The following is a 13,958-nucleotide window of genomic DNA, read 5'->3' on the forward strand; positions in this document are numbered from 1 at the left end:
GGCTAAGAAAAGGAGGGGTCTGTAAAGAGACTATGTAATTACAGTTTTGCTGTGTTAATTTCCTGTGCAGGTTTTATCCAGTACAGGACCATCTTGACAGCTAGATGACAGCCTGTCAAAAAATACACAATATTCCTCCACTCTTGGCAAATTTAAGTGAATATTTTCATTGAAAAAGATGATTTTGACAAAGGAGAAAGATGACAAAAATGAAAAAGAACCCTAAGAGTTTAAATCTGAAGAAAAGTCACATGTTTCTCACCTAAAATCCAATTTATCCACCTGTATATGATTAAAAAAAAAAAAAAATGCTTTATTTGGAGTTTTGATGATTTCTACTTCAACAGCACAGGGTCTCTCTCACATACACACAGTATTTGTACACTACGTTCTAGTCAACATGTTGCTACAGTGTTTCGAACTAACACATCTAGATAAATGTATTATTTTGGCTTGCATTGCCAAGTGGCAGCCCACTCACTTAACATTTCAATGAGCAAATCGCACTGGCTTTGGAACTTGAAGCTGAAACAAGGTTAAAGTTTAAATTCATATAATTCCCAGATCTAAATTTGATCCCAGGAGCTGGATGGAAACTTATAGCCACCAGCAGTAGTTCCAGCCCAGGGAACACTTACATATAGGGCCCATGTGGCTAGAAATCCAGATAACACCGTCTTACATACAGCAACTGTCTGATGTGAATTGTCTGTATCAGATTCCAACTGGACAACTCTGGGTGGAACGTGGGACTCCCAGTGTCCTAGATGTGTTGTGAACTTCGACGAAATCTGAGCTAATATTGTGAATATCTATTACAGATCTTACTACGGCAACCAGATTGGATTTTGCATACTCTGAGTAAAATTCATGTGGATTTTTCTCCTAACTCTTGGGCTGAGTGGTTCACTGACATCCACTAAGACACAAGTTGAAGCAGTGTTGTATTACGCCCATGCAACATTGCTTTTGAGTACAAGACATTCAGATGAATTTTACGATGGAACAAAGGATTCAAGTAGACAGAGAAATGAAGAAAACAAAGGAAGACCAAAGGCAAAAGAGTGGAATGCTAATTAAAAGCTCAGCTCAGCTCAAGATGTTGTAAAAATAAGAGCGGTTCTGTTAAAAGCCTCTTATTGTCAGTGGTTTGTGGGTCCGTTTTTTTTTTTGTTTTTTTCCCCCCCAGATCCAGCGGAAACGGGGAGGAGGGAGGGCACGACTCTAGTTGTGAGATCCATGATTTTTGTTTAAGTTTCTTTTGGTAAAGTATTGATGGTAAAACACAAGCAGCTCGAATCTTGCCAGTGCCTTTTCAGATTCAATATAAAACAGTGCTTTGAGAGTGACGAGAAGGGAGCCCACAAAGGCGAAGGGAAGGAGGGTGGAGAGGAACATCTGGGGGCAGTTCTAGGGTTTCTTCATTATTTTAACCACACCCACGGCCACATTTCTCCTGTGCTTTCTACCTGTCAACGGGAGCCAAATCTGTGTAAAAAAGATCGGCACGAAGTTGAACTGAGACGTAATACAGAGGAAATAAATAAGCCGGTGGTTCTTTTAGTGAGATATGGATTGAACATCTCAAAGTAAGTGAAAGTAAACTATTTTGAAAATGTCGTGGAAGGATTTGGCAATGTTCATGTTCGCGTTTCAGACAGAGACGAAGTCTTGAGTCCGCACTGAGCAGACCTACTCATTATCTGTGATTTGGGATATAAGAATACTGACTCAGAGCGATTCTTCCCACGAAAATATTTCCAGAGAGCGCGGACAATTAGTGCGTAAAAGTCGTTTTTTCAAATGTACCAAGATTTAAGACGCTTTATTTGTCAATATTAGATTTTCTTCAACGAGAAAATACTCACAAAAGGAGACTGGCATGCTCTAACCTAATTTTGAATGTGACTATTTGCCTAAAAATGCCCTAAAGAAAAGACTGAACAGTTTGTGGTTGTGTAAAAAAAGAAAAAAAAACGTTGCTTCAGCTTGTCTCCTTTGTTGGCAGTTTAGTCACGGGCCTTTACATGGCTGTGATTTTACAAACGCTCTCTTGATATGATTAAGACTTCGGAAGTTGGAGATGTTTTTTTTTTCTTTTTTTTTTTCCCAATCAGCTCTGAACAGACTTCCTGATATTTATCTCCCTAGAAAAATGTATATTGGCTGAAACTCAACTGGCTCTGAAAACATGATGTTCGTGACCCTTTTTTTTACATTTCCACTTCCAGGTGAAAGGAGAAACGGTAACCATAGAGAGAAGAATTTCAGACAACAGATATTTGATTACAAGTCAACAACATGGACTGGAAGACTTTCCAAGCCCTCCTCAGCGGAGTGAACAAATACTCCACTGCGTTTGGACGGGTATGGCTGTCGGTGGTGTTTGTGTTCAGGGTGATGGTGTACGTGGTGGCAGCTGAGCGGGTTTGGGGGGATGACCAGAAGGACTTTGACTGCAACACCAAGCAGCCTGGCTGTCCGAATGTCTGCTACGATCACATCTTCCCCATCTCCCACATCCGCTTGTGGGCCCTCCAGCTCATCTTCGTCACCTGCCCTTCGTTCATGGTGGTGATGCACGTGGCGTACCGCGATGAACGCGAGCGAAAGCACAGGGCCAAATTCGGTGAAGACAGCAAGCTGTACACCAACACTGGCAAGAAACACGGTGGGCTGTGGTGGACCTACCTGATCAGCCTTTTTGCAAAAACAGGTATTGAGATTGCCTTCCTCTACATCCTACACCACATCTACGACAGCTTCTACCTACCGAGGCTCTACAAGTGCGAGGTGGCACCCTGTCCCAACGTGGTCGATTGCTATATCGGTCACCCAACAGAGAAGAAGGTCTTCACCTACTTCATGGTTGGAGCTTCGGCTCTCTGTATCGTCCTGAACATATGCGAGATCATCTATCTCATCTCCAAGAGAATTGCACGGATCATAAACAAGTGCAAAAGGCGCAATCACCACATGGCTGTGCAACATGACGACTACAACAACGACAACTTCCACAACTACAATGTGGCTTTGCCAAAGAGAGATATGGATGACAAGCCTCCATCCTTCAAGAACGTCTGCAAAGCATCAAACCAGCTGCAAGTACTCGGCTCAGATCCAAAGATACGGGCCTCTGCTCCCAACTTGACCCTGTCATGGTCATGAGGAAAGTCAGACAACGGGTCAAGAGCTAAAAACTGCTTTGGCTGGATTTTAAGGTTTGCAAACCTTAAAAAAAAATACAGATGCAGACCCATGAGCCACATTGCAGAATGTTTCAGAGCTGGATCATTGGTACTGGATTCATTGTGACTTTGTGTCCGCATCTAAAACTCTCAAGGAATTGTTTGAACTTCGGTCTCCAAGTCAACATCCACAATATTTATAAGTCAACTGTTAAATGTAAGTTTGATTTGTTGGTGATACGTGGTTGTCCTTTTTAGATACTATAAATATCTCTGTGCCATTTCAGCTCTTCTACTTTTTAAAATAAGCCAGTGAAAGTTTTATCAGCTTTACTTTTGAGTAGTTTTGGCACGGGGGGGAAGGGAAATAAGTATCACAAAAGAAGCAAAGACACACCTGGTAGAGGTATTCACCATCCCTACCCGTGTCTACACTGGTGTGTCAGAAACTGATGTCGTAATCTACAGGTTAGCTGTTAAAAAAGGATTTTTACAATGTAGTTTGCACTCAGATTATGGTTTTAGCTTCATGATTTCATGTAAATTCGAAGAAAAGGACACCCTTCATCATGGAAATATAGATGCTTCAGAGCTTGTATAAAAGTACTTGAAGGTGCCCAGAAATGAGCTGTTTTATTCTCACAGACAGAATTAAATGCATTTGTTTTGCAATTCTTGTTTTTGAAACCCTTGCTCTCTCTGTCAGGTTTGTGCTGCTCAGACTCCTTGTGTTTTGACACGCTTGTGCACAACCTCGCGCGATCCAAGACCACTGTTGATTCAAGTCAGTCTCAAGGGCAGCAGGGCCGAGCGCAAATCGTGACACCGCACCTCGTACTGGCACTTCCGGTGGCAGGTCTGACACCTGCCACAAGTGCCACTGCGTTCGGCTGACTTCGGCTGACCTCGGCACCTCTTACTGGCACTTCCGCTGACACCTGCCATTAGTGCCACTGTTTTCGGGTCTAGCTCTCAGTGTTGCTACTGACTTAGGCAAATGGACTACATATCCCATGATGCTTTATTACTAGTAGAAGAAGAACTTAAACACAGACGAAGAAGACAGAATTTAATAATTTTTTTTTCGCATAAATACTTATGTTAGCTGAATTCCTACACGTTTATTATATCATGTATGATTCGTTCATCCTATTTATTCACTAAAGTTCATCTGAATAATCCAGCCGACTCCTTCCGTCTTTGAATTAATCAAATACACAGAAGGTATCAGGGATGCCATTGGTTTCGGCACCTTTGTAACAGCTGAGTCTCGCCTCCACTAGAGCTGCTGTTAGATGTCCAGGATGTTTCAGAGCTGTCACAACTGTTTCCGATGTTTTGGGGGATGGCAATGACAGTTTTTTGAAAACGTGTTACTTATAATGCGTGTTTATAAAAAAAATTCAATGGTAATTGTATATTTATCCATTTAACACTTTGAATATTTTTGACTGAGTTTAATTCAATCAAGATGGCCAATTGAATATACTATAAAGTGTCACTATTACAGTGGAACCTGTCACTATGTTCAAAGACACATCTGGTTAATCACACATCACTGATAGTTAATAGGACTTTTTACTTAATCAAAATGACATTCAACCCTTGCCCATGTTTATATCGCAGAACAGTGGCTGACATAGTGCAACAGGAAGCCAAATGTTGCAACTGGATAATAGTAATAATAATCAGACTCTGTATAACGTATATTGTAGAAATTAATAAAGTTTGAAAAATAAATTTAAGCTTAATGATCATAATTTCTCATGGAGGAATAATAAGTTATTTGATCCTGATGTAGTAAATTCACACGTTGACTAAACATGAATTTTACAGTAGACTTCAAATTGCTGTTTAAAGTATTTACATACAATGGCTAATAAATATTGACAAATCAATTACTATGCATATACTTTGTGACATAAACTTGAAAAAATGTTGAAACATATCTGCCAAATAAAATAATATGTAAACAGCACAATTTTCTTTGAAAAAATCATTTGCATCTTAAGTATAAACTAAAGTAATTTTTATTTCCAAAAATATGTAACATTCTTGTTCTTAATGCTGCTTAAGATTCACACATTGTCAAATTTTTTGAGGTGTAAATAATTTGTGTTTTGACTTATCAATATTCAATATTGGTGTAAAAAAATTGAAGTTGTTTTAACTTGAAAGTGAAAATCCTCCTGCTGCCTTGAAAATGCTGTTGAAATGCATTTTTTAGCTCAGATTTTAGTCATTCTCTCATCTTTGAATAAGAAAACTTTGAAGACAATGAACCGAACCAGAAAAAAACACAGAGAAGCAACCTTCATTTATGCCACACAAATCTGTAATAAACTTGACAAATAATGAAAAATAGCGGGGATTAAATGTAATAAATAAAAACAAGTAATAACTATTTAAAAATGATTAACTGGCATTTTTGGAAAATTATGATAACATGTTTCTTTTTTTAAAAAATGCATTATCTTAACAAAAAACACTGAAAGTTATAGTGGCTGCCTGGTCTATTAGATAATAGACCAGGCAGCCACTATAACTTATGACATCCTGTGCACTGTCATGGAACCAGGCTGAACATAATGTCACTCTGGAATTGTCAATATCTCATGTTGCCACTGTCAGAAATGTTAACTAATAAGTCAATATTAGTGAACTTACCCGGTTTAATAATCAATAGCATTATATTAAGGTCATTGTATGAAAATAATTATAATCCGGAACTGACAGGAGCTTGTCAGCACTGACATACCATGGCAACCGAGTGTCAGTTGTAGTGGTAGGTACCTACTGGTAGCTATTATCACCTGTTGCAGAAGAGGTCCCATCTGAAAGCGCAGGAGTTGTCTTTCTCTGTTTAAGTCTGAACACCGGCTGTATATTTAAATATGTATGAGAATTATGTTGTAATTAAGATATATTTTATTTCTATTTGTTTGATCTAAAGTTATTCATATGCTACATTCTGTCTGAAACAGATAGAGAATGAGGTTAGCAGCCTGTGGCACCCATGGCCACCTTACTTGTGTCACCTTACCCAGTGGTAAGGTGGCACAAGTGGCACCTTACCCAGAAGCCCGTGGCACAAGTGACAGCTTATGGCAACTGTCAACATGTTTTCACTGAGGCTGTTTATTGGAAACTGAAATTTGAGACTGTATAAAAAATAGACCAGGGCATATTTGCTTTTTTTAAGGGAACAGAATACTTAACAAGAAATGCAATACTTTGTGCCAGATCCACCATTATTTTCATTAATTATAAATTCATTCATATTAATTCTGACACAGAAGCTGTCACCAAAGAATATTATATTTCTATTCTATTGTTTTCCCCACTAAGCATATTTAAATATGCTGAAGTATGTATAATACAATTAAAAATACTTTAAAAATACAACTGTTTATAAATATGGCTGCATGTATAAGGTTTCCAGTAACAAAACAGCGTGTTATGAAAGATTAAATGTTCAAATACGTCATTGTGCCTGTTAAACATATAACGCTGAGTGGAGCGGTCGAACGCTATAAGATGGCCGCCCTAAATCTCGTGAGCAAAAATAGGCGAGAGGGGTCCGTGAGGCGTGGGAGGTGCCAGTATGAGGTCGTGGCAACCCTTGGAAGGTGCCGAAGTCAGCCGAAGTCAGCCGAACGCAGTGGCAACACTGACAGCTAGACCCGAAAACAGTGACACTAATGGCAGGTGTCAGAGGAAGTGCCAGTAAGAGGTGCCGAGGTCAGCCGAAGTCAGCCGAAGTCACCCGAACACAGTGGCAACTCTGGCAGCTAGTCCCGAAAGCAGTGGCACTTGTGGCAGGTGTCAGCGGAAGTGCCAGTAAGAGGTGCCGAGGTCAGCCGAAGTCAGCCGAACGCAGCGGCAGCACTGGCAGCTAATCCCGAACGCAGTGGCACTTGTGGCAGGTGTCAGACCTGCCACCGGAAGTGCCAGTACGAGGTGCCGAGGTCAGCCGAAGTCAGCCGAACGCAGTGGCAACTCTGGCAGCTAGTCCCGAAGGCAGTGGCACTTGTGGCAGGTGTCAGCGGAAGTGCCAGTAAGAGGTGCCGAGGTCAGCCGAAGTCAGCCGAACGCAGTGGCACTTGTGGCAGGTGTCAGACCTGCCACCGGAAGTGCCAGTACGAGGTGCGGTGTCACGATTTGCGCCTGCTGTCTCTCCTCAAGGGGATGCTGCTGTTTAATTCTGTGTTTTAGTGCTGAATCATGTGGGATGAAAACTGGACAGACCTGGATGCGGCTTGTGGAACTGTAACAGTCCAATCTGGAAGTCATGTGGAAAATTGCAGATGCTGTTAATATTTGTCCTTTTTATAAAAGTGTAAATGTATGAAAACAATGTGTGTCTTTGTCGTTTTTGAATTGAGATTCATTATTAGATAGAAGCAAGAGAAAACATGCCATAAATATAGATTTTAATTATGCATGTGGATCCCGACAGTCTTCATCTAAGGAGCTGGTCATTGTTTTATGATGAATCCTGACGTCGGCATAAATTTGTGCCAGACATGCATCTGAATATACTGAGTCATAATGATGTACCATTTAAAATTGTTTCCAATAACTGTCAAGTGCTTTTCCAGGTGTTTCTTGGATGACGTAACAACCTCAGGTTGCCAGTTTTACTTGTCATTCAGGTTTCTTAACTTACATCAACTGAAATGCTTTGTTTTGTCCTGGATGTTTTCTTAGAACTGGAAATTTTCCACAGAGACAATAAGAAATTACGCACAATAGTTCCTCGGATGGTGATTAATGGCTCAAAATATGCTTCTTCCGGAAGAAGTATAAAAGCATAAAAAGGTGCATGTGACGCCCTCTACTGTTACTTTTTCAACTATGAAGTTGAAAAAGCTTTCAACTTCACAGCTGCCACATTTTTATAATCGGTGTCCTACAAAATTTCATTTAAAAAAACTCCAAACTTTTCCAGACACAATTTTCTCAATAATTTTTGGGAGTCTTGAAGCTATGATTGGCATTCAAGTACAAGCCATTTTCCAAGTTGGGTTTTAGGGGTTATTTTCCACAAATGCAGTTAAAACCCTGATGCAAAGAGTTGTGTAGGCTAATGAAGCAAAAACCGGTGAAACGGCTTTATCTCTGTAGGCAACACAATGTGCCTTGCCCAGAGGCACTCAGACACGCAGCAGGGGATGAAACGGGAATTTTCCAAATTCAAAACAGCTACTCTTCCAACTGTTGCCCTCGTTAAGTAAGTGTGTGAAACAGACAAGAACTGAAGCTGAGCTGTGGGAAATCAAATCTACAATCATCTAAATTGACGTAACATGCCACAGATTGTTTTCTTTAGATAACGGAGTAGGAAGTTTCACTTAGTTTTCCATCAAAATAGAAACGACAAGAGAACATTCCATTCAAGTGAGGCAGAGAAATGATATTGCAATGCATTTTCACTGTGTTTTATCAAGTCAGACAACTCAAAAATGCCTTAAACTAGACGCAGTCAAATCAACAACACACTGAAGGCGGTGAGCTGACAGCAGACTGACAGAAGTCAGTTGTGTAGGCCAACATCCTGGTTACAGGAACTACTTGCTGAACTACTCTTGCCCCATGCGTGTTGCTCTTCTTAAACTCACAAATACCAACAGGAAAACAGGTAAACAAAGGAGGAATGTGTGGAAAAGTTACATTTGCTAAGAGGTCTGTGGAACTCCCTGAGCCACATTTTTTTTTAATTTTAAAGAAAAATCTTGTGGCCACAGTCAGAAACTAAAAAAACATTTAATCAATTTTGCAGGTTAATGGTCTAAAACATTTTGTCAAATCAACAAAGATTTGATAAAATTAGGACTCCTCTGGTCATTGTGAGTTGACTTGTTAGGTGAGCTCTGCCTGGGTCTGGTCCTCAAAAGATAATATCCTGGAACCTTTTGATGGATTCCTTCTCAAGCACACCCGACTCAAACGAATGGTGAGGCTGTTTGATTCAGGCGCTTCAGATATTTATCTGGAACTTGATTGAATGATGATAAGCTTATTCTATTTGATCTGTTGGATCAAGGCCACACCTAAAACTTGCAGGACCCTGACACTTGAGGACTTAAAGCAGCCATATGTAACTTCTATCATAAACATTTGTCAAAACTATGACTATGTTGACACAGTATGAAACACAAACTGTGGAAAAAAAAAACTGAGGTCCTTTGCCTTCTCCCTATTGTCCTGTGCTCTGTCAGAAACAACCAATCAGAGCCAGGAAAAGGGTCTTAGTGCTGTCAATCACTCTTGTGTATACCCCACTCATAACCTCCCCCTAACTCTTTGCAAATATGTTTGCAAAAAACATATTTTTGCAAAAGCTACGTACTGTAACTATACTTTATGTCTAAGCTGATTCCTCAGTTACACATAAAACAAATAGACTTAAAATCAGGATTTCTCAAAGGTTTCCAGTATGAGATGATGCTAAAACAAATATTACATCCTAGCAATATACATCAGTAGACAAATGCAATCACAAATTACAATGTAAAATAGTTTTATTTTTGAAACTTTCAACTTTCATAAATATGTACATTTCAAATTTAAAGAGATAATTTAAATAAATAACCTTAAGCACTATGTTAAAAAAAAGAAAGTTTCACTAACCATTATATTGTCCAAACTTCGAAGGCATGATGGTTTCCACGGGTACATACTGAACTAAATCTTCTGCTGTGATATTAGTGATTTAATCTGTATTTACAGGACCGTGTGTCATTAGAAACTTAAAGTTAAGTCCATTCTTCATCCACTGACCACAAATTGACAAAAGCATTCATTTAAAAGACAAGTGCTCTTAAGAAACACAGATTTTACATAAGGCACTAATACAGAAAACAATATTTAACAACAATTTTTAGAGCGGTTAAATCAAACCACATTTTATTTTGCTTAAGTTTGGAAACTGAGGATGATATAGCCTTGGAAAAAGCCACCATTTCTTTTTTGTGTCTACAGTTTGCAGGTGGCTTGTGCCACTTTGGAGCTGGTCTTCCTGTTGATGGTTCGACAGATAAAAGCTCCAGCATCCATCAGCTTTGAGAGGTCCACTCCCTGACGTGAGAACACAGAGTCACAGCTTAAACGATTTGAGGAAAAGTTCAAGTAAAACATAAGTAATTCATCTATTTTTAAAGTTTACAAGCAGAGCAGCAACAACATAAGCAGACTGACAGAAAACAGGAACAGAATGAAATTATTCTCGATTGATCTAAGGTGAAAATTTAACTGCAATGTGATTGCAGTTAATCAATCTGCAATCATACATTAATAAATCCTGATTTAACGTTAATGTACTAACATTAAATTCTAGTTTTTAAGAAAATGTACAAGTCATTTAATATGCGACTGTTTCACCCGGAAGACAGAAAATGGATCAACGTGGGCATTATAAACTAATAATTGATGGAATAACTGCGGTATGTACATTTACCAGAAGTGTAATTAACAACTGGTTTTCTTATCCCTCCTCGCTGACTCCAAAGTAAAAAAAGGTAGATAAAAAGTGGATCTCTTACCGTTTTAATTCCAAGTCCATGCAGCATATAAACAACATCTTCGGTTGCAACATTCCCAGAAGCCCCCTGAGCGTATGGACAGCCGCCCAGTCCAGCTACTGATGAGTCTACCACGCTGATTCCCATCTGAGAAAACGAAACAAAACAAAATTAAAAAAAAAACAGAAAAACTTCACTTTTATAATAATACCCTAGATTGTTTCAGGGAAAGCTTTTAGATTCAGAAACATGAACTCAGCCTGACCTGCAAGGCTATGAGGATGTTAGCCAGAGCCTGGCCATAAGTGTCGTGGCAGTGAACAGCTAAAGCACTCACTGGCACCTCTTTGGTCACAGCTTCCAACATTTTAGTCATACTTCCAGGAGTCCCCACTCCAATAGTGTCACCTAGAGAAATCTCGTAACAGCCCATAGAGTACAGGCGCTTCGCCACCTGTGACACAGAAACAAATCTTAAGTACTTAGCGTCTGGCCGTTTTACAAAAGATGATGAACGACTTATTTGCTGAACAAACGCAACATCTTTTGAGCCATAACTCACATGCGCAACTTTCTCAGGCGCCACCTGGCCCTCATACGGACATCCCACGACGCACGAGACATAACTGCAGTGACGAGAAACATGAATGAAAGAGTTTAAGAGCAAGTCCGAATGATTTAAAGGTTTACTGAGAGTGGCGTGGATGCTGGCAATTATACCCCCGAACTGGCACGGCAGCTTCTTTAGCTGCCTTCATGACCTCCTCGAAGCGCTGTAAACTCTCCTCCACAGAGCAGTTTATGTTCTTCTTGCTAAACAGCTCAGATGCAGCACCAAATATGGCCACCTCTGAAGCCCCGGCCTTTAGCTACAGCACAAGAAATCAAAACATGTTTTAGAGCTATCACCTGCAGTATTAAAAACCTGAACATTCAGTGCCTATTCAGGGCTGAATCAGAACTACAGGAATGTGCAGCACTCACAGCAGCTTGAAAACCTTTCAGGTTTGGCGTGAGGACTGGATAAGATACTCCTGGTTTCTTACTGATACCTTTCATCACCTCCACCTGATCTGCCATCTGATAAGTAAACAATAGAAGTCAATCAGCATTAAAAAGAAAAAAAAAAAGCTCAATTCATTATTGCATCCTGAAGTCGGAGTGGGTTTTGTTCTAAAAGGCTTACCTGAGGAACCCATTTAGGGGACACAAAGCTGGTGGCCTCGATGACTGGAAGTCCAGACTCTGACAACATGTTAATTAAATTGATTTTTGCCTCTGTTGGAACGACAGTCTAAAGGGATAGAATCATAAAACCAATAATGAAGAACAGCTGATAAATAATGCCAACTATGCATGACTCATGTAATTTCACCAGGTTGTACAAGATTGCCACACCTATTCTTTTGCTCCCTGAACCACTGGGGCAAGGGTGCCCAAAGTTGGTCCTGGAGGGCCGGCATCCTGCATGTTTTAGTTCTCTCCCTGGTTTAATGCACCTGCATCAAATGATGGCTCGTTAGAAGGCCTAAGAGGAATATTGACAAACTGAAAAGGTTGTTGCTACCACCAGGGAAAGAACTAAAACGTGCAGGATGCCGGCCCCTGAGGACTGACTTTGGACACCCCTGCACTAGGGCAACAATTTAACTTTATATTTAAAGTTATTTTACTTTTTTTTTTTTTAAGGTAGTGTCTTAACCTGAATACAAAAATCAGCATCGTAACAAAACAGAAACAAAAACAGCCAACATGTTAGGCTTAAAACATCTTTGCTGTATTACATAGTAAAAATGAAAGAACAAATTGTATGCTTGTAATTTCAAAATTAATATGCTGTAATGCCTGTACCTACAGTTATTATACAAAAACACAATACAATAAAAACTATTTAATAATATAATTGCACCGTATTAATAAGACAAAAATATTTTGTTGTAATTGTAATTTTTTAAAGCAATAAATAAATAAATAAAAGGACCTGCTCTCCTTGGGTAAACATTTAGTTGTAAATCGTGATTAACCTTCATTTGGTTAATCTTATGATTTGAAAATCAAATAAAACCAAACAAAGCTAAAAATAAAAACATGATTTATTTATTTATACAAGTGTACCTTTTCATTTTGAAGACCGTCTCTGGGTCCAACTTCCACTATTTTCACAGTTTGTGGGAGAGCATGAGCAGCTTTTACACATGTCTGAGGGCAAAACACACACATATAACCACCAACAGTCAAATAAAAATAGAGTTAAAGCTGAACTGTAGCGTCTCCTCAAGAGTCACCAAACACTCTTGAGTGTTTGGTGACTCAAGAGTGTTGAGCCAGTGGAGGCTAATGGATATTTGGAGACCGACGTTCTTTACGGCACCAACTGTAAACGTTTAGTTCAAACAACGGGGAAATAAAAACCCAGAACTAACCGTCTTCTCCTTTGGTGCGGAGCTGAACGACATATATTGCTGGCCCATTCTTAATCTTAAAGTTGTTCTGTTGACAAGCCTCATTGTAGCAGCCATCACTAGCTAGCTAACAGCAGCCTGACGTCATACTTCCTGGAAACGCGAGTTGTGACGTTTTCTTTAAAAAAATAAAAATAAAAAAAATGCATAGGCGCCATCTACTGGCAATAATTAGGTAGTGAATAAGAAGCGTTAGGACATAGAACAAAAATCACATTTATTTATTTCACATTCTTTTAGTCACTACATAGAAGATAAAATATTTATCTGGCCTTGTGGTGCAATTGAATGTCAGCTTTCCAGAAGACCTCCAGGTCTCTTTAAACACTGGGTAAAAACGGGACCCTAGAAGTGTCAGTATAGCAAAGTAAAATATCTAAATATCTAAATATCTAAATATCTAAATAAATAAATAAATAAATAAATATCAGAAAATATAAGCTGGGCTAGATCACCTCTTCACACGTTCATATCCCCGTTTTGGACAGTGTTGATATTTTGTCCTAACTTACTTAAATCTGTACCTGAAAACAAACCCATTTCATACACCAACCACACAGCACCGGTTTATTTCACTTAATAGTTTAGGTTTAAATTCAATTTGAAGAAGGGAAGTAGAAAACAGTTCAAATATAACATGAAAATAATTTTATTTCTTGAAGACTGAGTGTTGTGGTTCATTTCTATTGATTGTAGTTTTGATTCCTGGTCAGACAACTTCACTCATGTAAAGAAAGCACACATATTTTCTCCTTGAACAAACAAAATGAAGCATAATTTGACAT

At 39.2% G+C, this 13,958-nt stretch overlaps 2 protein-coding genes across 3 annotated transcripts; one reads left to right on the forward strand and one right to left on the reverse strand.

Moving 5' to 3' along the window:
• The first annotated feature begins 1,436 nt into the window (after positions 1-1,436).
• Positions 1,437-7,545, forward strand: gjb3 (gap junction protein beta 3). Of its 2 annotated transcripts, XR_015761912.1 has the most exons (3): positions 1,437-1,589; positions 2,232-3,405; positions 3,895-7,545. XR_015761912.1 is itself a non-coding variant. In XM_014973622.2 (2 exons), the coding sequence occupies exon 2, from the start codon at positions 2,302-2,304 to the stop codon at positions 3,166-3,168; it is 867 nt and encodes a 288-aa protein (XP_014829108.1). In that variant the 5' UTR covers positions 1,437-1,589; positions 2,232-2,301; the 3' UTR covers positions 3,169-7,545. The 2 variants fall into 2 exon arrangements, 1 of the variants encoding a protein (XP_014829108.1); XM_014973622.2 differs by having other exon boundaries at positions 2,232-7,545.
• Positions 7,546-9,694: 2,149 nt separating this feature from the next.
• hmgcl (3-hydroxy-3-methylglutaryl-CoA lyase) lies at positions 9,695-13,387 on the reverse strand. Its single transcript, XM_014973619.2, has 9 exons — positions 13,135-13,387; positions 12,827-12,910; positions 11,898-12,005; positions 11,696-11,791; positions 11,432-11,580; positions 11,274-11,337; positions 10,977-11,165; positions 10,733-10,858; positions 9,695-10,268 (listed from the first exon to the last, which is right to left on the reverse strand). Exons 1-9 carry the CDS (start codon positions 13,228-13,230, stop codon positions 10,167-10,169), a joined length of 1,014 nt encoding a protein of 337 aa, XP_014829105.1. The 5' UTR covers positions 13,231-13,387; the 3' UTR covers positions 9,695-10,166.
• Between the last annotated feature and the right edge of the window lie 571 nt (positions 13,388-13,958).

The sequence above is a fragment of the Poecilia mexicana genome, unplaced genomic scaffold (genome assembly GCF_051168715.1).
Source record: "Poecilia mexicana isolate PSO_F unplaced genomic scaffold, ASM5116871v1 scaffold_22, whole genome shotgun sequence".
NCBI classification, from domain to species: domain Eukaryota; kingdom Metazoa; phylum Chordata; class Actinopteri; order Cyprinodontiformes; family Poeciliidae; genus Poecilia; species Poecilia mexicana.